Source organism: Maylandia zebra, linkage group LG1, assembly GCF_041146795.1.
Source record: "Maylandia zebra isolate NMK-2024a linkage group LG1, Mzebra_GT3a, whole genome shotgun sequence".
NCBI lineage: Eukaryota > Metazoa > Chordata > Actinopteri > Cichliformes > Cichlidae > Maylandia > Maylandia zebra.
In genome coordinates, this window is record NC_135167.1 from 38136953 (window position 1) to 38161455 (window position 24503).

General features: G+C 41.4%; 2 protein-coding genes and 2 long non-coding RNA genes across 4 annotated transcripts; 2 read left to right on the forward strand and 2 right to left on the reverse strand.

Annotated features, from left to right (window-relative positions):
* The first annotated feature begins 673 nt into the window (after positions 1 to 673).
* Positions 674 to 1942, forward strand: LOC143419362 (uncharacterized). Its single transcript, XR_013099328.1, has 2 exons — positions 674 to 1172; positions 1673 to 1942. It is a non-coding gene; the product is annotated as an uncharacterized LOC143419362 (long non-coding RNA).
* A 387-nt stretch (positions 1943 to 2329) lies between these two features.
* Positions 2330 to 4506, reverse strand: LOC112430444 (uncharacterized). The gene is made up of 4 exons (XM_076885813.1): positions 4128 to 4506; positions 3735 to 3986; positions 3077 to 3166; positions 2330 to 2904 (listed from the first exon to the last, which is right to left on the reverse strand). Exons 1-4 carry the CDS (start codon positions 4255 to 4257, stop codon positions 2645 to 2647), a joined length of 732 nt encoding a protein of 243 aa, XP_076741928.1. The 5' UTR covers positions 4258 to 4506; the 3' UTR covers positions 2330 to 2644.
* A 2718-nt stretch (positions 4507 to 7224) lies between these two features.
* On the reverse strand, positions 7225 to 12181 carry LOC143421503 (G2/M phase-specific E3 ubiquitin-protein ligase-like). The gene is made up of 9 exons (XM_076891116.1): positions 12057 to 12181; positions 11909 to 11974; positions 11638 to 11703; positions 10664 to 10751; positions 10342 to 10556; positions 9952 to 10219; positions 9653 to 9807; positions 9198 to 9436; positions 7225 to 7951 (listed from the first exon to the last, which is right to left on the reverse strand). The coding sequence occupies exons 1-9, from the start codon at positions 12062 to 12064 to the stop codon at positions 7701 to 7703; spliced, it is 1356 nt and encodes a 451-aa protein (XP_076747231.1). The 5' UTR covers positions 12065 to 12181; the 3' UTR covers positions 7225 to 7700.
* Positions 12182 to 14373: 2192 nt separating this feature from the next.
* LOC143421734 (uncharacterized) lies at positions 14374 to 16454 on the forward strand. The gene is made up of 4 exons (XR_013101343.1): positions 14374 to 14426; positions 15685 to 15810; positions 15927 to 16060; positions 16167 to 16454. It is a non-coding gene; the product is annotated as an uncharacterized LOC143421734 (long non-coding RNA).
* Positions 16455 to 24503: the final 8049 nt, after the last annotated feature.

The window sequence follows — 24503 nt, forward strand, 5'->3', positions numbered from 1 at the left end:
ATTTACAAGGCAAAATACAAACTTTTCAGCAATCGTGTTTGATACTTAAAAGAGCATTTGATGAATTCATTCATTTGCATATTGTACTTGTGCTGCAGGGCAAGCCCTGAGATTAACTGGGGATTTTTGTTGAGCATGTATGTTCAATAGAGGGAGAAGAAACTGTACTTTTCAGTAATTAAGTGCATACAAAACAAGAACACAGAAAAAAAAGAGAAAAACCCGCCAGAGAGCCATGGGTCAGTGCTGCCAGTATTTGTTTCTAAACAACCGTTTGAAAGCAGCGTAACGGTTCTTTTCTACCTTTGCTGTTTTTTCATGACAGCAGTACATCAGCTGCTTTCTGCTTTGGTGAGCATTGCTTTGGAAGTGGGAGGCATTTGTCTTGAAAGAGATTGTTATCGCAGTACTTCAATTGTTTCTGCAGATATTGGAAATAAGGAAATGCTTGACTTCACAGTTCTTTTCCCTCTCTTTTTTAGTGAAAGAAAAGTGGTGAGGGAGCCCATTATTCAAGCAACACATCTGCAAAGGACAATTCAATTTCCAGGCTTTTGCAATAAATGTCAGAGCAGGAAAACGCTCACAGAAAATTGCTTAATGTGGTTTTGTACTGAAGAGAAGGTGTAGGCGTGTAGCTGTATTATTCATGCTATGGGACTCAGCTCCCACTTACGCTGTGTTCACACCGAACGCGATGGACGCGAATAAAACGCCCCAAACGCCCCTAATTTGACGCGTGTACATTCGCGTCTCAACGCGTGTCCAAGAAAAATCCATCGCGCGTCAAAATATGATATTTTGACGCGCGTGAACCGGGAATGTGGGAGGGAGTTGTGCCAGACCTGGTTTTGCAAGATGGCAGCTATCGAGCTAGCGCTTGAAGAGAGAGTCTCCCTTCTCTATGTACTGTGGAGAGCAGAGCAGCAGCGTAAAAGACGTCCTCGCTGTACCTGGGTCCATCAGGTCCTCCAGGCGCGTGAGCAGTTTGGTGAGTTTCACCATTTGCTCCAGGAGCTGCGCCTGGATGACGGCAGATTCCAGCGATATCATCGTCTGTCACCCGGCCAGTTTGAGGACCTGCTTTCCCGTGTCGGTCCCAGAATCGCCCGCCTAGACACCAATTACAGGCGCTCAATCCCACCTGCAGAGCGCCTGTCCGTCTGCCTGAGGTTAGTAAAAGTGGTCAATACGGTAGTCCTTTATTGATACCTGTGCTAATATATGCTAAACCAGCCATTTATACACTGCTAACATGGATGTGCTATGCTAACAGTGAATGCTGTCGGTGTTTACTGATGGCATAGCACATCCATGTTAGCAGTGTATCGTGTATACACTGCTAACATGGATGTGCTATAACAGTGAATGCTGTCGGCGTGTATAAACTATCGTTTATACACTGCTAACATGGATGTGCTATGCTAACAGTGAATGCTGTCGGCGTTTACTGATGGCATAGCACATCCATGTTAGCAGTGTATCGTGTATACACTGCTAACATGGATGTGCTATGCTAACAGTGAATGCTCTCGGTGTTTACCGATAGCAAACTGGTACTGTTTATAATATTTCTAGTGATACTCAGATGGTCTCATCAAGTCCCGATTTAATTTAATTCGATTTATGCTGTTATCAGTGGTTGAATGATAGCATGGCTGTGGTGTCATAGGTATGGTGAGCCAGATCATCCCCCAGGTAGCGACGGCCATCTGGGACTGTCTAGTGGACGATTTCACGGCTGTGCCTTCAACTGAAGACTGGCGGTCCATCGCAGAGGGATTCCAGGAGCGCTGGAACTTCCCCCTCTGTTGTGGAGCTCTGGATGGGAAGCACGTCCAGACGAAGGCACCCCCCAACTCAGGATCCATGTTCCACAACTACAAGGGAACTTTCTCCTTTTTAAAATTTTCTTAATAAATGGATCTCTACTCCAAAATAACCTAACCTCTCTTTATTCTCTTAAGTAACTTGTCTTCACTATGTTCCTATAACCAGTGTGATGCAAAAGTTTGAGCAACCTTATTAATAGTGATTATTTTCCTGTATGAATCGGTTACAGTAAAAAATGTCAATTACATATATCATATAGGAGACACACACATTGATATACACTACATATTTATGTTATTTCTCTTTTTATGTGTTGCCAATATATGCACCTGCTTTATTTAGTGTAAAGTTATTGCACACTTTCTGTAAATCCAGTGAACTGCATTTCACTTCTCAAATATCACTGTGTGTGTCTCCTATATGATGTATTTAACTGACAATTTAAATTGTGACAAATAACGATTTGTACAGGACAATGATGGCTATTAACAAGGTTGCCCAAACTTTTGCATCCCACTGTATCAGTATATTTTGTCATTAGTATAATATGAAATAAATTCTACTTGTGTCAAGTCGGGTGCCAATATTTGCTGTGTAGTAGAACAGAGACATTTGTCATTATAAATGTTTATTTGATAAAATATATAAATTCAGTAATAAAAAGATTCAACATAAATATATAAAATTTAACTATTTACAGAGAGACAGGAATAAAAAGGACCCAGCTTGGAGTGGAAGAGCCTCAGGGGAGAAGGAGGAGAAGAATAAGAACATTGTTTCTGCCCTGGAGAGCTGCTGCCTCATCAGAAAACTACTGATCATTAGGGTCCAATGTTTCCAAATTTAGCACAGCTGTGCTGTTGTCAAAAACTAATTTATGAATTTGGAATTTCACGAATTCTCGTGTCTGAGGCGGCATGCTCTCCAGAGCAGGAACAAGGCCGAGGAGGAAATACTCTGTTGCAGACGGGCGTGGCCTCTTTAGGGACTCCAGGATAGCCAGCTCCACCGCCGATGGACCATCCTGGGACCCTTCCCTCGACCGCCTTCGAGCTCTCCTCCTCTGTGGGCCTGTAAAAAACAGAACAAAACACCACAAAGAAATGAGAAGGCTGCTACTAGATTGTCATTTTCAAAATTGAAAAAAAAACAGGATATGAACAGATTGGTTGTAGATATTTAGTAAAGGTGATCACAAGGGAATCCAAGCAAGTAAAAAGCTATCAGTGCTTGATGTTCATACCTGTGGGTGCAGCAGCAGGAGTGGAGGGACCAGGGACTGGGGAGTCAGGAGAAGCAACAGGGGAGGACTCTGCTGCATGATAACTTGACTCTATCAAGACAATATTAAATGTTAACAGGTTGAAGACAATAGTCATAGAGAATATTATATTATTATATACTTATTATTATATACAGTGGTCTCCCATTTATTGCAGCACATGAACAGTAGTCACAGTTCTCACAAGTTGATTCTCAAAGTGCAAACCTTTGTCGATTTTAAAACGTAAAAGTATTATGCCGCGCTTTTTCTCCGTCTGCGGCGCCACTTTTGTGCGCCTTTTTTGCTCCCGGTGCAGGTGTCTATTTCCGAATGAGGGTCATAGTTATGAGTGTTTTTGTGCTGTTTTTTTCTATTTGAAGTGATGGTTATCAAAACCAAACATGATAAGTTTGGCAAGCGCAGGAGACACGACACGGAGGAGATTTGTCATTTGGGCTGCAGAATGCAATGCGCATCGTTGAAAGCTGTACGGTGCAATAAAAAAAATCAGCGAAAAGGCGAAGCGGTGACGGATGAACAGCGGGACTACTTTATACTGTTTATTAATAAACAAAATATATTCCTGTATGACAACACGCATAAATTAACTGCCTACATTAATTAATTGTAAACATACCTTCTGACTGACACTCCCCTGCTGCCTCTTCGGGCTGTCCCTGGTCCTCGGGGGAGAAGTTCTCCACGGTCCGCACCATATTTCCGCTGGTCTCCCGCGGGGTGAGGAAGGGGTCCAGAAACCCCATGACCGCGAAGAACTTCCATCTCCTCCCCGATCCTGCTGCAGACCCACTCCTCTTCTCCTTCTCTGACCTCTTCTCCTTATTATATGTGTCCCTGAGGCTCTTCCACTTTCTCCTGCAGATGTCCTCTGAATAAACGCATTATCTGGTTAGCGGAAAGGTATTTGTACAACAGTGGGAAAATCGCGGGACAGTAGGCGCGCTTGCTAGCTTTTGCACGGCTTCATCGGGTCAGTCTGAAAATTAAAAAGAAGAAGGAATGAACTTACCAGGTTGCCCGATCTCCTCACTTATGTGTCTCCAAGCTAGGTCCTTTTTATTCCTGTCTCGGTAGAAATAGGAGCTGGCATCATATAGCTCGGGGTGGTTAGCCACGGCGCTGATCAGCTTTTCCTCCATACTGAATGAAGAATGAAGGGCTTTGGCTGGATCTGCCCCTTTGACCTAGGTCAGAGCCACGTCACCAGGCTCCTGATTGGTTGTCGCGGCGCGATTTGACGCTGGAGTTCAGATTTTTCCAACTCGAGCGGTAGACGCGAAACGCGCGTATGCACAAAGTGCAACACAAAAACTCACGCGCGTGGTTTTATTCGCGCGTCAAACGCGCCTGACGCGCTACACTGACGCGCGTTTCACGCGTTTTGGCGTTTTCGCGACGCAATCTATGGCAAGCCATTAGTGCCAAAATTCGCCACTTTCCTAACCCGTTTGGTTAAGAAATGGCGTAAAAAACGCCGTTTAATTATTCAAAACGCCGAAAAAAGCGGCGTTCTGTTCCGACAAACGCCGCTTTTTCCGCCACTCGGATGGCGCCCTGAACGCACCATCCGAGTGACGTAAAAAGCGGCGTTCAAAGACAGACGGAAACGCCGTTTTTTACGCTACTCGGCACAAAACGCCGTTTTTATGCATCTTTGAACGGCGTTTTTTACGGCGTTCTCTGCCAGCTGTAACGGCGTTTAAAACGGCGTTTTATTGAAATTATGCAGGGCACTCCCCATGGTTCCCTCATCCAATTACTTTCAACTCATTTCACCCAATCAAAGAAGAGGAAGTGCAGACCACACTAATGCATCACCGATTCACCTTGCTGCTAAGTGATTGCCTATTCAGTACCAGTGCTTGTCACAGTATTCACTTGTATCATAATCCCACTATGCATTTTGATGTGTTTAAGGCATGATCGAGCAAACAAACGACAGAATACTTTTTCTGAAACCTTAACTGTGTTACCTGTTATGGCAGCTAACAGGTAATGAGCAGAGCTAGCTCTGCTCATTTCTGAGCTTCTTTCTTATTTTCCTCTTTACTTCTCTTAACCTTTAACTTATATTTTAGCAATCAGATCCTGCCATCTTGCATTACCGCTTCGTGCTAGTTATGTTGACTTTTCTCTTCTTTTGTCTCCACTTTTTTCACCCGTGTTTGGACACTCGGCGCATGGCTCCTTTGTTTACATTAGGGATCAGCTGTTAGCGCTGCGCCCTGCAGCTGCGCTACCGGCAGACAGACCCTACATCCCCAGTGAGGGAAGAAACGGGGGTGATGTCTCCCGAGGACACCTCACACACCATCTCTCCTTCCTGTAATCACTTTAAATGTGAGATCGCTCCCTGATATGATTGAGGAGCTAATGACGCTAACCCGGTCACAGTGGCAGTATCCCGGCACTGCCCGGTACTCCCTCTGTGAGTAGGCTGCCCGGCTTCCAGCTGCTGCGGGCGGACAAGACGAGAGACAGCGGTGAGAGGAAAGGAGGGGGGCTGGCAGTGTTTGTTAAAGACGGTTGTGGTATCTCTGGGCACATCGCTGTGAAAGAACAACTCTGCAACACAGACATTAGCCGTTAGCATCCGTGGAGGTAGCCTGTGACTCTCTGTGGTCCGCAGACTGCAAACGCAATCTCCGAGAGCTCTTCTTCTAATATCAGGGGACTTTAATCATGTCTCGCTGGACTCCACACTGCCCACCTTCACCCAGTATGTGACCTGCCCCCACCGTAGGCAATAAAACATTGTACTTAATGTATGCCAATGAAAAAGTGGCATACAGTTCATCACCTCCCCCTGCCCAGGGAAGATCCGATCGTAACCGAGTGCGTCTTGTCCCTGTGTGTGCAGCCCTTACTGTGCAGGGAGCCACTAATCACCCACGCAGTGCAGAGATGGTCCGCGGAGGGCATATAAATAAATAATAAAAGCAAGTAAATGACAGTATGCTCTTTCTGAAACAAACGGAGACCTTAACTTTTATCAAAATACCGTTTTACTCAGTTTAAAGTAATACCACTTTTTTCTTTTCGAAATAAGTGGAGACATTAACTTTGATCAAAATTCTTTCCCCCGCCATCTCCCTCCTAAGTGGTTAAACTGTCACACTGCTAGACTGCAACTGCACTCTTTGGTATCAACTTCTGTAATCCTGTAATTTCTGTGTAAAAGAATTAGATTGTGTATTATATTGTTAGTTTATACACCTGTGTGCGTGTGTATTTATGTATGTCCATACACATATATGGATTGTGTTTTACTTTTTTGTGCTTGAAAGACGCCCTCAAATGGAACCAAATTCCTTGTATGTGTTTGCGCATATACTTTTCCAATAAATGCGATTCTGATTGAGATATTTCCCTCTGTATGGCACACACGAGTAAATTAAGTAGAAAAAATGTCATGTGTATAGCCTCTTTTAAAATTGTTTTTAGGCTTGTAGAGATGACAGTAGGCAAGCAGACAAGTTTCCTGAGGTTGGGCTGAATGAACCTATAACACAGAGATAAACCTAAACAAGCAGAAGGAACTTTAGCTAAATATATTTTCACGTACAGCCAAATGACTGTAATAAAGTAGGTAAGCCGTGACCATAGAAAAAGCAAAGCAATCACTGGATATACTGTCCAAATTGCTACACACTTTTTAAGTATCGTTCACCAACAAACTGAGTCTAACAAATCATTCTTTACTTTGGTAATTACAGTTATTGCCTTATGTATAAAATATAATTTTAATACCAGTGTTCATTATCTTGACGTGATTCTTTTTTTTTTTTTACAAAAAAGCTTTACAGCCTCTTACATAATTCTACCACAATTACATAATTGATTTTTAACCAGGTTATAGTGAAAGGCCAGGTGCCAATCTCAGAGTTAACGCCGGAGCTTAAAGTCAGTTTGTTAAAACTGCTTTGTTCTCGAAACCAGTAAAATTAATTCGTAACTTTTAATTCTGAGTTGAGATTGATTCTTCAGTTCTTGGTTTGAGAACAGATGAGGGTAAATTCATTTAACCTTTTACCTTGACTTAAGCACATAATTGTACTTCATAGCCCTCGTCAATGGAACCCAATACCAGTATTTGACAGTAACAGGTAAGCCTCAAATTTAATTTTTAAATAGACAAGACACCATGAGAACTGACATTACAATATTTTATTTTACAAAAGTCAGTGTCTTTTAGTTCAAAGTTTGTCTGGCATCTCTTGTACATCTTGAAAATAAAAAACAAAAACCACTCTATGCAGTGTACTATAATTGAACATAAACAACAATATTTCAAAAGAATATTTCTAGATGAATTGTCATTTGAACTATTTCCTGGAAACTTTCTGAACACCACTTATTTTGCATAGCTTGATGCATGAATACCCTAGTTGTCTTAACTGGACTATAAATATAACTATATACACAATGAACAGTCATTTGTAAAAACACTTTTAAAATGTAAAATCTTTAAGAAGCCTGAGTGCCAGGAGCAATCCCCTTTAAGAACATTTACAATAAGAACTTCATCCCAAAAGCCCACATGTTTTAACCACAGCTTCCCAGCATCAGTTCATGTATGCAGCTACACCTTTCCAAATCCCAGGGATCCTTTTAAGGCATCATTCATAAGATCTTTGAATTGATCTTCATCTGCAACACCTCTTGGGAGATACAGGGATAAGCTGCACGTTGATGTGTACGGGATACGCCGCATCCCTGACTCCTGATCGTAGAAGTCGATGTTGCAGGACTGTGGGAACCCCAGTGGTGGAAGTAAGTCAGCCCCAGTTATAAAGACGAGGAGCTCTTCAAATGTGTGGTCCACCTCTCGCTCTGTTAAAATACATACAAGTGTTAAATAAGGTGCAATGTGTAGATTTATAATCAGTTACACTGACTGCATAGTAGAACAGTTGCGTTAATGACTATTTTGGAGTCAAAAACAGGTTGTTAGGCAAAACAATTATTGCAAAGCATTGCATTAAAAAAATAAAAATAAAAAATTACTCAAAGCAATCCTGCCCTGCTAAGACAGGAAATTAATTTTGTCCTCCGAGTCAGACCTATATGTCAAGGACTGTTTATGCAATGTGTATTTTTTTTTTTAAAGAAGTTATTCATTCTGTCCTTGCAAGAGTACATTGGCTTTCTAGTGATGTCACATTTGCGTGGGTGTTGTCATTGCACCACTCGATTACTCTAAGACACTAATATACAGGAGGTTTCGTTATAGTCAACGTAATACCTGAAGGTTCTAGTTAGGCAGTGCATCTAATTAACAAATGACCTTTGTCTCAAAGGGAGACAGGTTTCAAATTGTGTTATTCTATCTTAAACACTGCAAAAACACTGGGGGCGATCGTGGCTCAAGAGTTGGGAGTTCGCCTTGTAATCGGAAGGTTGCCGGTTCGAGCCCCGGCTCGGACAGTCTCGGTCGTTGTGTCCTTGGGCGAGACACTTCACCCGTTGCCTACTGGTGGTGGTCAGAGGGCCCGGTGGCGCCAGTGCCCGGCAGCCTCACCTCTGTCAGTGTGGCTGTGGCTACAATGTAGCTGCCATCACCAGTGTGTGAATGTGTGGATGACTGCTTTAGTAAAGCGCTATACAAATACAGGCCATTTACTTAATTCCCAGATGTGCTAATACAATTGAATCATAAATTTTACCATATTTTAAATACAAGTATGTAATATAACTATTTAATATTTTAGTGTTAGAAGTTTTCGGTCATGTAATAAAATTAATGTTTTACCAGAAATCACAATGAAAATCAAATTACATCCTATCAGTCTAAACAAGATCTGGTAGAGATGACAGAGGATAAAAGAAATAATCTTCCAAAAATATTTGTTGTAGGTGGTTTCCTTTCAAATACCTCACCTAAAAAGGTAAAATAATCAAAAACTTCCTCATATGCTCTAAGAAGGGGTGGATTTTGCAAAGTTCTAAGGTTTTATTGCACCCAAGTGTTGTTTCGATTTAGTTGTCTGTATTTTGTATTGTGGACACTGTATTTAACATGAAATGCCTGAAGCAATTCAAACAGAAACAAGACATGTGTTGTATTCTATGTACTCACCCTGAATGGCCATAAGCCACCATTCCCACTGAAAGATGGTTGCTTCCTCTTCTTCACGTCTGTTACTTCCAGCTGGACTCCATCCAATGGTGAAGAGATCCTGGAAGCTGTTCCTTGTAAGTTTATTTCCTGCATTTGTAAATACAGGAAGGAACTGCTTCCAGCATCTCTTCACCATTTGCCAGAACCGACCACATGAGTCCATACCGGCAACAAACTGCTGAATCATGCTGGCAACCCTGTTGACCACAGATTGTACTCTCAATTCATACAACATAGCAAAATTGTGAAACAAAACAAAAAGTTTTGTCAATTTAAACACCACCTTAACTGCAATACAGATATAAACTCAGCAGATTGATGATTTGTTTAAGTGTTAACTATTAGGGGGGAACACAATGGGAAGACGAGCACTGACCAGGAAAGTACTTTGTAATTTTCTAACAAATTCTCACCTGTGAAACGCAAAATGAGATACAATCTCGCCCCTTATCCTCTTAACATCAAGTAGTGTGGCAGTGTAGATGTCAGGGATACCACAGCCTGCAATCCAGTCCCCAAGGTGACTTTTCAAGTCTGCCAGGTCTTCTGGGGTGCTGCAGCTGGAAACCTTGAAAATTAGGCACCTCCATAAATACATACGTTTAAAGCATTCACTAAGTGTACTTACATTTTGAGACGTTCCACTGATGAGTTAAGCTATGCATTGTGTTTCACTGAATTTAATTACACCTCAGCATGCACACAGTTTTACCTTTTCTATGTTCTGTTTGACGTCTTCGTCCATGAAGACCTCTACATCGAAGTCATCAAGAGATGTCTTCTGGCCACACATCATACAGAACAGGTGTCTGTTGATACACCGTGGCCCTGGCCCATTGTGTGCTATCGACCAAGCAATCAGTTTACCAGCTGTATAAAACTTGTTGCTTGACAGCAACTGCTGGCTATAGCTGAACAACAGACTGCCAGGCTTCCCCTCAAAAATCCCTAGGGAATTCTGAGTTTCGACCATAAGTAATCTGCAGGAAAAGATAGTAAAGAATAAAAAAAAATTGAGTCAAAATTGTGATTTCATCTTTGCAACAATAAAAAACACATTCATGCATTCTATTATTGTGTGGGAGAGATGGGAATGGGTTACCGAAAAAATTCCCGCCTTGGGCCTCCATAATCATCGGCCATTTCACCAACAAATTCAATATTTGGCAATTTATGCCAGGCAAAATATGACTTGGAAAGTGCCATGCAGGCACTATGTAGGATTTTCCTACGTCGGGCTATTATTGCACAATAATTGCTGGTGTCAAGATGAGTTTCCTGGAAATCTTTCATCACAGTCGCAAGGTCCATCTCGTCCTGAAGAAGGGGGGGGGGGGGGGGGGGGAGAGAGAGAGAGAGAGAAGGGTCATGACTACATGAAACACATACACAGCAGTTCTGGCAGTGTTGTTCATGAGACATACATGTGAGTCATTTTGTTCAGGGGAAGCCAGGACAGCCTCATCCAGGTCTGATACTTCTGACTCTGCAGAGTCGATGTAAAACTCTTCCCTAAACAGAACAAATGCATTTGATTTTTTTAATATCATGTATACATACTGAAATGGAATGACTCATCTGATAAAAGAATCTGATTTCACATTATTTGGTCCTTGATTGCATCTGTTGGAGCCATTTGGATTTAAACAAATTTCAAAATATTAAAATATAAAGTTTGTTGTTAGTTTACTTCTATTTCTGGGTTAATCATTTTTTTATTTGTAGGTTAATGCTCACTTCATTGTTTTGTTGTTTATCTTATCAAGTCAGCCAGGAAGAATTTCAGGGCTATTTTTGATAACTTAAGAGACAGGTATAAGACCAGCATGCACTGAGATGGGCCTTTTGTTTTGTTTGTTTTTTAATTTGAGAGACAAGCAGCATGAATGAACAAAAATGGATCTTGTTATTGGTTGCCAAAATGGATCAATAAACTATAAAATGCAACTTTCAAGTTTTGACAGTGCAGTTTTCCTGCGCACAAAAGATTATCACAGGCCAGCAGTGTCTTCTTTTCCTTTTTTTGTGAAACATAAGGAACTGCCCATTTACTGGGAATAGTTTGGGTGATTTGTAGTTCCAAGTGTCTGAATGGTCAGGCTGACTAAAGTGTTATCGATGCATTTTCAGCAATTAAAAATACCTATATCATGACATCAACAAATCTGAAAAACATGAAAAAGCAAAACAGAAACCGAATGAGGCAATTAAACCATTGGTCTATATTCAGAGCACATAAATGTTATCAGTTCAATACATGCAACCTTTCAAATTTTAATATTCGCTGGTCTCACCCCGTATATTGTACTTATTGAGTGTCTATTTACCTATAGTGTGTGCTTTATAAGTTCCAGTTTACACTTAAGTTTTGGCATGTTATTCAACAACTACCACTTGCCTGTTAACCTCTGGTTCCTGGAGACCATGCCTACTAGAATGAGCTGTATGGTTTTCATGCAGACCACTGCAAAGGAATAGCAGAAATATTTCATAGCAGGAAGAGGACCCCAATGCAGATATTTATTGATCTAGACTACACAAAATGATCCAAGTTATAATAATGATATAATTAGTTTGTACCAAACTAGTTTTTACCAAAAAAATAAATGAAATTGTGCAATAGTTTAAGATTAAAATTCCAACTCATAAACAAACAGAGTGCCATTTACCTGATAACCTCTGGCTCCTGTACATTGTGCCTGCTATGGTCAGGTGTCTCGGTGTCATGCAGCACACTGCAATATGGTAAATATTGTTGATGAGAGGGTGTAATGCATTTACAGTGCTACAGTCCAAAGGCAGTTGTCAAAGACTTACATTGCCATCTCAGACTGCACAACTTCTCCACCAGTTGAGTCCTCATTGGCCTCTGTAATCTAAAACACCAGATTATTAAAATATAAAAGAAATGGAACAACAAATGACAAACAAGAACAGAGGACAACGCGCCAACTGGCAGGGAAACACACAAGGCTTAAATACATACTGAGGTGATTAGGGAATGTGAAACAGGAGGAGAGCACAGCTGGGACTCATCAGACATGACGAGGCAAAACTCAACACATTGACATAGTACACAGACTTTCAAAGTAAAACAGGAAACTGAACAGACGTGGACTAACCTAGGGGATACGGTGACAGAACAAGAGACACACTGACAGAGACGACTGTATACTAACAGAACACAGAACCACGACCTAAGAAGGAGAACACAAGAAATGCCCAGGACCTAGGAAGTTAGGAATACTAGCGACAGAAATCAAACCCAAGAGAATCAAAACACATCATGAAATCAAAGCTAACTAATACAAACAGAAAAACACCGAGTCCACAGACTCAGGACCGTGACACTTTGGGTAGGTAGAACTTAGGATAACTGAGGGGGAAAAAAATAAATAAATAAATAAAGGAAAGGTTAAGGACATTAACAAAAGACAATGAAAAAGCCAGAACCCAGGAAACTAAGATTACAAGAACAAAATGACCCTAACCCTAAAATACTGTTAGACCACAGTTGAAGCTTGCTCTACTGCATTTCTGTTATTAACAGTGAATCAATTGGCGGGGCATTATTTAAGCATAGCCATCTGGCATAGTGATCAGATGAATGTCTCAAATCCTTTGGGGAAAATCACAGCATTTATTATTCTGAGCAGTAACATGTTAAAGATGTCTTATACAATACTAGGGTGACTGGAGCGCCACTGAGTTACAGTAATAGTGACAATTATGCCATATCAGCCACCCGAGTGGAACATTTGAATACCTTTGGACGGATATAAAGATTGGAGCGACCCAGTAGGTTTCTTGCTCTAATTTCTTGGGGCGTCTCCTCTTCAAGAGGAAGAATGAGCCGCTGTCCATTCACTTTGCATAGATCGAACTGCAAGGGTATGTCTGCAATATTGTCCCGTAGTGCCTGCCTGAATTCAGCTGCATTTAGGTTTACAGGAACGACCACACGAGTAGCAGGAGTGGCATCTGTAATCAAATTTAAACCAAATTAGCTTTCCCTAAAAACGGAAAAGGGTAAATTGTCACATTGTAGTGTCTCAACATCAACTTATTGGTGCAAGGAAATAAAGATTACAAAGGTGCTAAAAATCTAATGCCAAATTCTACAATTTGTAAACAACTGACACCATGATGTAATTCTCATTTTTCAAACCCATCACTCCAAATAATTAATATTAATATAAATATTGATTACCCCTATGAGATCGGTAGTGTGTCAGTGTGGGATTCCTTAGTACTGACACCTTAAACGTTAACTGGCGATGTCTGGTTCTCCCGCCTCTTGGTCTGCGCACTGGCCCACCTCCGTGCTGTTGGCGGAAAACTCCAAAGCTATCATTAGACCATGAGATAATTTTAGTGAAACTAATCACACAGAGACACCCCCCCCCCCCAAGAAAAAAAAGAAAAGAAAAAAAAACCACCCAACACACTCAGAGTAAGGAATGAGTGTTCAATCGGTGTTTATTGCATGCATTTTTCGATTGTCTCGCAAATTAAATGCTCCCTGAAAATATGGGATATGCTACATTTATAAACTAAAATCTTTATGCATAAATGCACATAACAGGGATTAAAATGACTGTCATTTGAAGTCGTCAATCTAGGATAGACATTTATGATTACAGAATTTGTTGTTGAATTGTAACAGATAATTAGTAAACGAGCCATTTATTATTTAAAAATGTAAAAGTTATTTCCTTTTGCAAAAACAAAAAAGGCGCAAAGCTAAAAGCTTGCCAATAGAGTAACCACCACCAAAGCATTTCACCTTTGTAGAAGAGATGTCCCCTCTTCACTGTCATCTTGATTCAGTAGCCGGTTAAATTGGGCATTCATTCTGTCTCTGATATCAGTGACTCTCCGTCGAAATGCAGCGCTCCGTTCGGACATGACTGTTCCCAAAAAGTCCGCCAAAAGGCTGGGCAGAAATATATATATAGCATCCCTAAAATTCAAAGTACGGCGGGAGAAGGTACATTGTTTGTGATTGGATAAGCAAGACTGAAGGTTGTGTTTTTTTTTTAATCCACCCCTTACCACAACCTGTGATCAGAATTTGTGTTAACCAATCACAGTCAACCTCATATTTGTGTTGTCTCAATCAAGCTATGTGCGACGAACTACATACAGATGAATGCATGCGAAATCTCTGCGCCAACAAAAAACACCGTAAGTACCCTAGTTAATCTCAATTATTGTTCGTCTTTGCTAACTAAAAGCTAAGCGATGATTCAAAAACATTGCTTTGTCCTTTTAAGCACATGTTATATGTTAGCTTTGTATTGTAGTAAGCGAAAAAAAAGTCATGCTGAGAACCTTCACAGACAAGTCATGCTAACCTTTGTCCGTTAGGAATGTTGCCAACATGCCATTTTAGGTGAGGCATGTTAATAAGGTCTTTAATATGGTACTCCGTTTAGCCACTTTATATTATTTAAAATACGGTTTTATATCACTTGTTACATTAGCCGGATTAGGCTACACGTTACTGCACTGCCATCCCAGATAGCAAGACGACATTGAATTGATGTTGATTTTTTTCTATAAAGTACCGGAGAAAGTAGATTGCATGTTCTTTTGTTATCACTGATTTATGGTCTAGTTACAGTTCACTAGCTATGTCGACGTGCAATTTAGGTATATCTGACCGGTAAATTAAAGCAGCGATCACCTGGACTGTTCCGTATCACCCCTCTCACAGTGGTACATCCCTCCAGGTAACCATTCACAAGTCTTGTACAGTAGAGCGGGAATTAATCTCAGCGGAATTGAGAGGAGAAAGTGGATGCAAGCTGCCGTTAAACTTGACTGAAGAAGAAGAGAGGAGAAAGTAGAGAAATGAATAAAGAACAGTCAGTATATGCAGAAAAGAAATAATAAAGTTAAAAGACAGCATGGTCTTCATGAACCCAGGGTACAATACAAAAATGTCGTTTTATTTAAGTGAGCAAAACAATGTAGACCATGTTCATTTTGGTAATTAGTTGGAAAAAAAAAACTAATGACAGCATTTAAAATAAACAAAGATGAATAACATGGATGGGAACATTTGACAATGGAATTGGAACATTATCAAAAATGATTTTTCAGATCTGCTGAGTAGAAGATGCGGAGATTCAAATTTTTAACTTGGGTGTGTGTTTGAAATATGAAAATATTGGTTGACATCGTTGACATACTGCTATTAAAGATAGGAATATGTATGAAACGTAGATTCAAAAGCTCTATTAACAGAACTATAACCTGTTAGAATGTGACATTTATTTCAGATGCATTCTGTAACTGTTCACAGTCCCAATACTTAGTGATGACATAGTGTTTCCAAAAGTGCTCAGTCACAATTTTCAGAAGACTAACATGAAATTTTTTGATTTATTTAAATATATAAACCTGTTGAAAGCAATAATTTAAATTTTTGTCTTTGTAGAATCACAGTACAAAGTATGGCCTGGAGGATTTTCATCTCAAGGTGCAAGAACATTCATAATGACTGTACACGGCGGCTGCTGATGGACGATGTTGGGCCAGATGTGCTACAGTTAGCGTTAAGGAGGTATGATGAAAGCATGATGGAAAACATTTAACATTTTAACTTGCATAAAATGTTTAAGGGGAATATGGCCTGAAAATATAACATGAATTAAGAAGTAATTTTTTGATGTCTTTGAGGTTGGAGACAATGCAGAGAAGCCTTCGGTGGGCAAGAGGAAGACTGATCAGTGTAACTGCAGCAGATCAACTTCTGCGTGACTTGGCTGAATTGATTCAGGAGGTCGAACTGTCTACTCAGCATGGCCAACAAGGTAAGCACATATTGTGTCGATTCCTTGACTGATCAAAAGTGTGAAATAAATTATGACTCTGTCTTAACCTATTTTCCAAATACACCAAACGCTTATATATTTTCAGGCTCTTTTGGATACCAGGCACCAGTGGTTTTCAACAGAGGTAGAGGCAGATCCCTTTACCTTATCACTCGGGAACAGCTTTCATTCCTGAAGTCATGTGGATTCACTGCACCTCAGATGGCTGATATTTTGAATGTTTCACTTCGTACAATTCGAAGACGTCTGCGGTCAGTGACTTTTGAAACCAGTGTGACTTTCAGTTCTTTTGTGACACACACCCACTGTTTATTCAAATTAAATGGTATTGTGAAATTGTAAAAATTAGTATATTTGAATGTGCACTAACTAGTCAAGTAATGATGTGTGTTGTTATGGCAGTGATAAAATACTCGTGTTCTTTTTGTCTGATTTCAGACAGTATAATTTCACCCGTGCATCAATGTATGCGGAACTGACTGACAGTGCGCTGGATGAACATGTGCAGGACATTGTCGCTGGCAATGAACAAATTGGTCCTGAGGCTGTCAGAGCCTCCCTGCGAGTACGTGGACTACGTGTACAGCGAAGGAGGGTTCGAGCAAGCATGCTACGGATAAATCCTGGAGCAGCTGCCATAAGAGCAGTTTTGCGGAGACCAGAACGAAGAACATATCAGGTTGCAGGTCCAAACTCATTGTGGCACATTGATGGAAATCACAAGCTGATAAGGTAACCAAGCACACTGATTTGTTGAACACCTATTTTGACCAAAGTGAAATTCAGCATTACATCAAATATAACTGTTGAACAGTAAGACACATCCAATAGAGCCAGGCCCTGTGATGGGCAGTCCTCTAACACAACTGGTTATGTTTAAAGGGGAAAATGAGAGAACACAGACATCGCAAGCAACGTACAGACAAACTTGACATGCAATAGTGCCATGTAAATCAATTAAGAGTGTGTGTTTCCATTGTTTCAATAACAAAGCAGAAATAAGATTTTTCTTCTTATGGACCACTGTTTTAGGTGGAGGATAGTCATTCATGGGGCTATTGATGGATACAGTCGTCTTGTGGTCTTCCTTCATGCCTCAAACAACAACCGTAGCAGTACTGTTTTATCAAGTTTCATCAGAGCCGTGGTATCCTATGGTGTACCCTCGAGGGTCCGGACAGACAGAGGAGGGGAAAACAATGCTGTCTGCCTGATGATGAACATTTTCAGAGGCTTTGATCGTGGAAGTGCCCTAAGAGGAAGGAGTACCCATAATCAGAGAATTGAGAGGCTCTGGGGTGATCTGTGGCGAGGAATGACCAATGTGTACTGTGATTTATTTCACCACCTGGAGGAGGAAGGCATCATTGACATTGACAATGAAATGCACCTTTGGGCTCTCCATTACATCTATCTCCCAAGGATCAACAGAGATTTGAAAGACTTCACTCAACAGTGGAACAATCATGGCTTGCGGACAGAGAGACACTTGAGCCCATTACAGATTTTTGTCCGAGGCAGCCTCCAGCAACAGGGCCGAGCCTCAACTGCCATGCAGGACATCTTTCAGACCAGAGCAGCTGCTGCTGATGGGACTATTGGTGGGACAGCTGATGGTGGTGTGACAGCCACTGAGAGTGAGACGACTGCTGCTCAGGGCTCAGGTGCAGATTCTGGTGGTGGTGCTGCTGCTCATGGTACAGATGAGCTGGGATTGCTGGTCGACTGGCCTGAGAGGATTACTGTGCCAGACATTGAATTTACTCTGGACGGAATGGTGATGGAGCAAGTGGTAGAACTATTTAATCCACTAAGTGGCACCAGAGGGAGTCATGGTATTGAGCTCATCACTGGCTTAATATACTTTCTGGACTCCACATATCACTGAGACAGTTCAATTAATGACTGAAACATAATAGCAGCAAGTGGAAAGACTTCAAAATATCTAGGTGACTGGATACATATAATGTGAAAAGTTATGATACGTGTTTACTATGTACCATTGAGTAGTGGTGTAAATGCTGTTAAAATGTTCTGTGTGGATTTCATGATGTAGATGACTGATTTATAATAAGTTACATAATATCATGAATATATATAGTTTGTGTTGAAATGTCTTTATTTGAAATGTACATGTGTAAAGTGTAAGAGCTAGTGTCTCGTGAGAATACCCTTAACGAGAGTACACGAGACTTTGCATGGACTGCGAGGGAGCAGATGTCTCTCATGAAGCGATTTTAAGTTAAAAGTTTACTAAAAGAAAAAGCAACACAAGGACTTAAGGACCTCTTTTCAGGACAAGCAGCCAACGAGGTATTTGTCATTTGAGAAATGTTGTTATTTGTGTTTGGACTTAATATGTGTACTCTAAAGTTGCTAATTGATTTGTACTGTTCGCTTGTGACCAGTTCTCATGGTGTATCGGCGTACTGGTGATGGTGAAGCCAAGGAGAGAAGGCCCAAGTAATAAACGCCCGTTTCAAAGAACCGACCTGTGTCTGTGTTGTTGTGAATTCTGTCATGGAAATCAGTGCATTTCCTGAAAGAAATCTCTCCTTCCGGGTCATCCGTGGATCGAGTTTCCTTCGAGACGTGGGCAGCGATAAGCAGAGTTTTGTATAAGATTAATTATTCAAAGTAAGCTCAGGTATGCCGTTCAGCGGGTTAGTTACAGCGCCGGGAGTAGCCTGGGAGAACAAAATGATACAGAGACTGCTTCAGGTTGCTTTGCCAAAATCAACTCAAAGTTTATTCTTCTGTGCAGGGTTTTTATAGGCAGAAGGGTAAAAGTGTGTCAACAAGTTTCAAGTTACAAGTTACAACCATATAAGGAAGTTCCCCCTAGCTCTGAAAGGGGCCTTCTATAATCTCAACATACTTTTGACAGGTCCATTAAACACTAGACAGTTAGAATCCTTTAGTGATATAAGTTTGCACATGGTAGAATACTGCATGTAGTTATTTGCATTAGGAAATGTTTAACCATATATACCTAAAGGCACATAATCAATGGTGTGTGATCTTTAGCAGGCTGCAAACTTGATGTGCACTCGAGGAATGCACTGTCCCACTATACCACAGCAGGATCAACGCAGCTATGCCTGTTCCAGTTTAAGTGCCTTCTTTACATATAGATGAACTGTTGGATTTTCCAGACCAGCAGGCCAAAGGAAGTTGCCCGTGGGGTCGCAGCAAGAGGAGATGAAGTTCAAACAAAGGGCATTGCAGAAACAGGGTCCTTTGTATAATATCATCAAAAAAGGTATTCAGTACATGCTCCCAAAATACTAAAATATCTAACATTTCCTGTATCCTTTGGGGCAACAGACCTGAGTCACACTTTTAGAGAAGTACCTGGTGAGGTGGATTGAGAGGAATATCCATGATGCATGGCAGTTTGTTCACTCACTTCCTCTCCACCACAGCTTCCGAAGTGCAGCCAATCACAGAGCTTGCTCTCCTGATCCAAGAAGAACACATCAAAGTGCGCTGCACAAGCTTGCTCACAAAAAATAGCCTGCCCATACACTGCTTGTGTACAGCTTCTGTTTTGATCTTCCAGTTCAGCAAATGTATATATGTGGGTGTCCAGGTATTTGTGCTCCTCCACCACATCATATCAGTGGGTTCAGTATCTTATACTTTTGTCAAGATAATGCACACTGCAGCCGACAGTTATCAGAAAGAAGCCATTACCAAGTTACATGGATTCTTTTTTTTTTTTTATAACTTCATGTCATATAAACTAGTTATGTTATGTGCAACACTGTCATGTGCCACTCTGGTTTTATGTTTCAAATTCGTGTAAGACATCCACAGTACTCTGATGACATTGACAAGGACATCTCCAGTTTACGTGGGAAACTATTATTTCAGGTTCTTGAGATTACTTATTTACGTCAATTTTGAGAAAACGTACATACAGGTCTGATTCAAAACTGTATATCTATTTTTTTAATGTATGTTGAAAGGGCAAAAATATTCCTGAGATACTGTTAACATTATTAAATTTGAAGGCTATTATACAGTGGTATTACTTTAAACTGAGTAAAACGGTATTTTGATAAAAGTTAAGGTCTCCGTTTGTTTCAGAAAGAGCATACTGTCATTTACTTGCTTTTATTATTTATTTATATGCCCTCCGCGGACCATCTCTGCACTGCGTGGGTGATTAGTGGCTCCCTGCACAGTAAGGGCTGCACACACAGGGACAAGACGCACTCGGTTACGATCGGATCTTCCCTGGGCAGGGGGAGGTGATGAACTGTATGCCACTTTTTCATTGGCATACATTAAGTACAATGTTTTATTGCCTACGGTGGGGGCAGGTCACATACTGGGTGAAGGTGGGCAGTGTGGAGTCCAGCGAGACATGATTAAAGTCCCCTGATATTAGAAGAAGAGCTCTCGGAGATTGCGTTTGCAGTCTGCGGACCACAGAGAGTCACAGGCTACCTCCACGGATGCTAACGGCTAATGTCTGTGTTGCAGAGTTGTTCTTTCACAGCGATGTGCCCAGAGATACCACAACCGTCTTTAACAAACACTGCCAGCCCCCCTCCTTTCCTCTCACCGCTGTCTCTCGTCTTGTCCGCCCGCAGCAGCTGGAAGCCGGGCAGCCTACTCACAGAGGGAGTACCGGGCAGTGCCGGGATACTGCCACTGTGACCGGGTTAGCGTCATTAGCTCCTCAATCATATCAGGGAGCGATCTCACATTTAAAGTGATTACAGGAAGGAGAGATGGTGTGTGAGGTGTCCTCGGGAGACATCACCCCCGTTTCTTCCCTCACTGGGGATGTAGGGTCTGTCTGCCGGTAGCGCAGCTGCAGGGCGCAGCGCTAACAGCTGATCCCTAATGTAAACAAAGGAGCCATGCGCCGAGTGTCCAAACACGGGTGAAAAAAGTGGAGACAAAAGAAGAGAAAAGTCAACATAACTAGCACGAAGCGGTAATGCAAGATGGCAGGATCTGATTGCTAAAATATAAGTTAAAGGTTAAGAGAAGTAAAGAGGAAAATAAGAAAGAAGCTCAGAAATGAGCAGAGCTAGCTCTGCTCATTACCTGTTAGCTGCCATAACAGGTAACACAGTTAAGGTTTCAGAAAAAGTATTCTGTCGTTTGTTTGCTCGATCATGCCTTAAACACATCAAAATGCATAGTGGGATTATGATACAAGTGAATACTGTGACAAGCACTGGTACTGAATAGGCAATCACTTAGCAGCAAGGTGAATCGGTGATGCATTAGTGTGGTCTGCACTTCCTCTTCTTTGATTGGGTGAAATGAGTTGAAAGTAATTGGATGAGGGAACCATGGGGAGTGCCCTGCATAATTTCAATAAAACGCCGTTTTAAACGCCGTTACAGCTGGCAGAGAACGCCGTAAAAAACGCCGTTCAAAGATGCATAAAAACGGCGTTTTGTGCCGAGTAGCGTAAAAAACGGCGTTTCCGTCTGTCTTTGAACGCCGCTTTTTACGTCACTCGGATGGTGCGTTCAGGGCGCCATCCGAGTGGCGGAAAAAGCGGCGTTTGTCGGAACAGAACGCCGCTTTTTTCGGCGTTTTGAATAATTAAACGGCGTTTTTTACGCCATTTCTTAACCAAACGGGTTAGGAAAGTGGCGAATTTTGGCACTAATGGCTTGCCATACAAATCTGCTTCCGAATTTTCGCGGGACCCGCAATCGCGCGTCATCGCGCCTTTCCATTGACTTTACATGTAAACCTGACGCTCTATTCGCGTCCATCGCGTTCGGTGTGAACACAGCGTTAGTCCTAAAATTTTTATTGATAAAATTCTCCAACCTTCTCTCTGAAGAAAGAAAAAGAGATACGCCTAAACTGCATTGCCCATTAACATGTAAAGGAAAATGTATTTCTTCTCATATGAAACTTAACCTGACTGCATAACCAACAAAAATAATCCACGGTCCACATCAGGTAGTGAGTAAGGTTTGGCTGCATGACTAAAAATGCTACTCCATGTGACTTGATGTTTTTTACTTAGTTTGATTGAAGTTCTTTCACTCAAGATCACAGTTTAGGCCAAAATTTACAGATGAATTTTAAAAAAGTGGGGAAAATGGGCGACTAATATTCTTAACTCTTCACAGACATATGAATTATGTCCCATTGTATTTATACATCTCTAGTGTGTACTGGATCTCTTCCAATTCAATAAAAATAGCAGAGCTTTTACACAGGGAATTCACGTAGCATAAACTGGAAAAAAATGATGTGGGATGGAGAACGAAGATGTCATAAACAAACAAATAAACAAACATACATGTCATAAAAACCTAAAAACAAAAATAGCATCCTGCCCGTGTCATTCGTCCTCTGACATGTTTGTTTCAGGCTTGGAAATTGTAGCTCTTTAATTGAACAGTGCTTAGTGGCGGTTGGAGATCAACTCTCTTCAGCTGTGATTTATTACATGAAATTGTTTTCACGCTAAAACAGAAGTTGATGTTTGTGAAAAGGATCGTGGTGAAATCGCAGTACACGGGGTATGTAGTCAGAATGAAACTATGAAGAGTGATGTTGGAGTCAAATTGTTAAATGTTGTCATTGTGTTACTTAAATTTGTAAGTCTTAGTTCAAACAGCATCATCAAAGACATTTCTTTGTTTCTATTACCCTCCCCAGCCTGTTGGCGGGGGAGGCTGTAGTGTTTTATAGGGACACATCACATGTGAGGGTTCTGTTTTCTTGTTTAGTAAATTTCCTGCCCTTATGACCCTTTTGGTGAGCAGGAGGTCACACAAACGCACCCCAAAACACAAACACACACATTCTCGCACAGGCATACACACGTGCGCACACATACACACATGGTACCTTATCTTTTATAACCATGGGGGGGGGGGGGGGGGGGGGGGGGGGGTTACAATGGGAGGTGCTTGTGTGTACTGTAACTGTTGTCAATAAAAGGCGGGAAGTGGAGGCCGGGGTCGAGGTCGTCTGTGGTTGGATTCAGAGTGCTTTCCTGAGACACAGACCGGGGCCTCCCTTGCGCAAGTAAAATCGCTGTTCGTCTTGCTTCCTTGTCGTTAACGGGAATAAGTTTCTAAACCAGCGAGGCCTGTGGAAGCGCAGACCCAACAAGTGATCTTAACAACAGAGCCTCGACTGGCTCCTTTCAACACGGAGAAACAGAAGCTCTGCTTCAAGACATGTCCAAGCTCCTCCCCCCTTCTTTTTAAGGCTGAGGGTGAGGATGGAGGAAAATGGAGGAAATTTGCAACGTTTCTCTTTCAGTCAACACCCAGCTCTCACGGCCGTAGGCCAAGGTGGGGATGTAGATGGACTAAATAAATCCTAGAACATTCAGTTAGATTTGGACTGTTCTTCAAAACCTAACTGAACAGGAAGAGTGAACCTTCTCACCCGCCTTTTTTGGGCCAATCATCCTCGACATCACGCCTTTTAAATCTGTGCGCATTCTCCTTTTCGGACTCTTTTCGCGCAACCCACCTCCTCCCCATCTCCACCTCAGACAGAGCTCTATTCAAGCCTCAGTCTGCATCCTCAGCACCACTAGAGGTGTGTGTGTGGGGGGGTCTATCAAAGGGAATCATATTCAGTTCTTCCAAGTGAGCTCTACTTATTAAAAATGGGATACAAACCGATTTCCTGTTGACATTCTAAAAGCACAGCAGCAATAAAAGGGTTTAAAAGATTTGTCCTGTGGAATTTGTGCTTCTGTGCTGTTGTGTGAAATAGATTTCAATACAGAAGTCTTTGCACACGTCTCCTCCCTATATAATCCTTCTGATGCATACGGGATGCCATCAAAGAAGCTCTGCCCTTGTCTTTGAGGAATGTCACAGATCACTTTAATGCAGTGATTTTACTGAAAAGGTTTAAAATAACTGCAGTAAAAAACAGGCATGAAAGGTACTTTGAGGTTTCCAGTAAGTTCTTGTACAGTCTTACACTCACATATGAGCTTGGTTAGCCTACATGCAGGGAAGCTGACTAAGAACTGATAAGCTGTTACTAAGAACACTGGAGGTGTGAAGTGGATGTTCTCCTGCTGTGAAATGGGAGCTTGAGCGATATTACGTCTATGTGTCATGTGCTAATCATGAGATGAAGACCTGCTCTGCATTTGACGATGTAACGCAGAGAAGCAGAAGGGCATACTACACGTATGTAACTATATGTATTTCCATCTTATGCTACATTTTACTATATTTTGGATGCATTTGTAAAAGCTTAAATGGCCCGGGGCACATTGCAGCCCACTCTTTCCCTCATATTCAGAATATTTTGTATTGTCGGCATTTCTGGCTTCACACACACACACACACACATATATATGAATGAAAACATAAATGCTTTTCTAAATGTGTATTCATTTGCTTTTCTACTCTCTCACCCCAATTTGTTAAGAAATGATTCACTTCTGAACAAA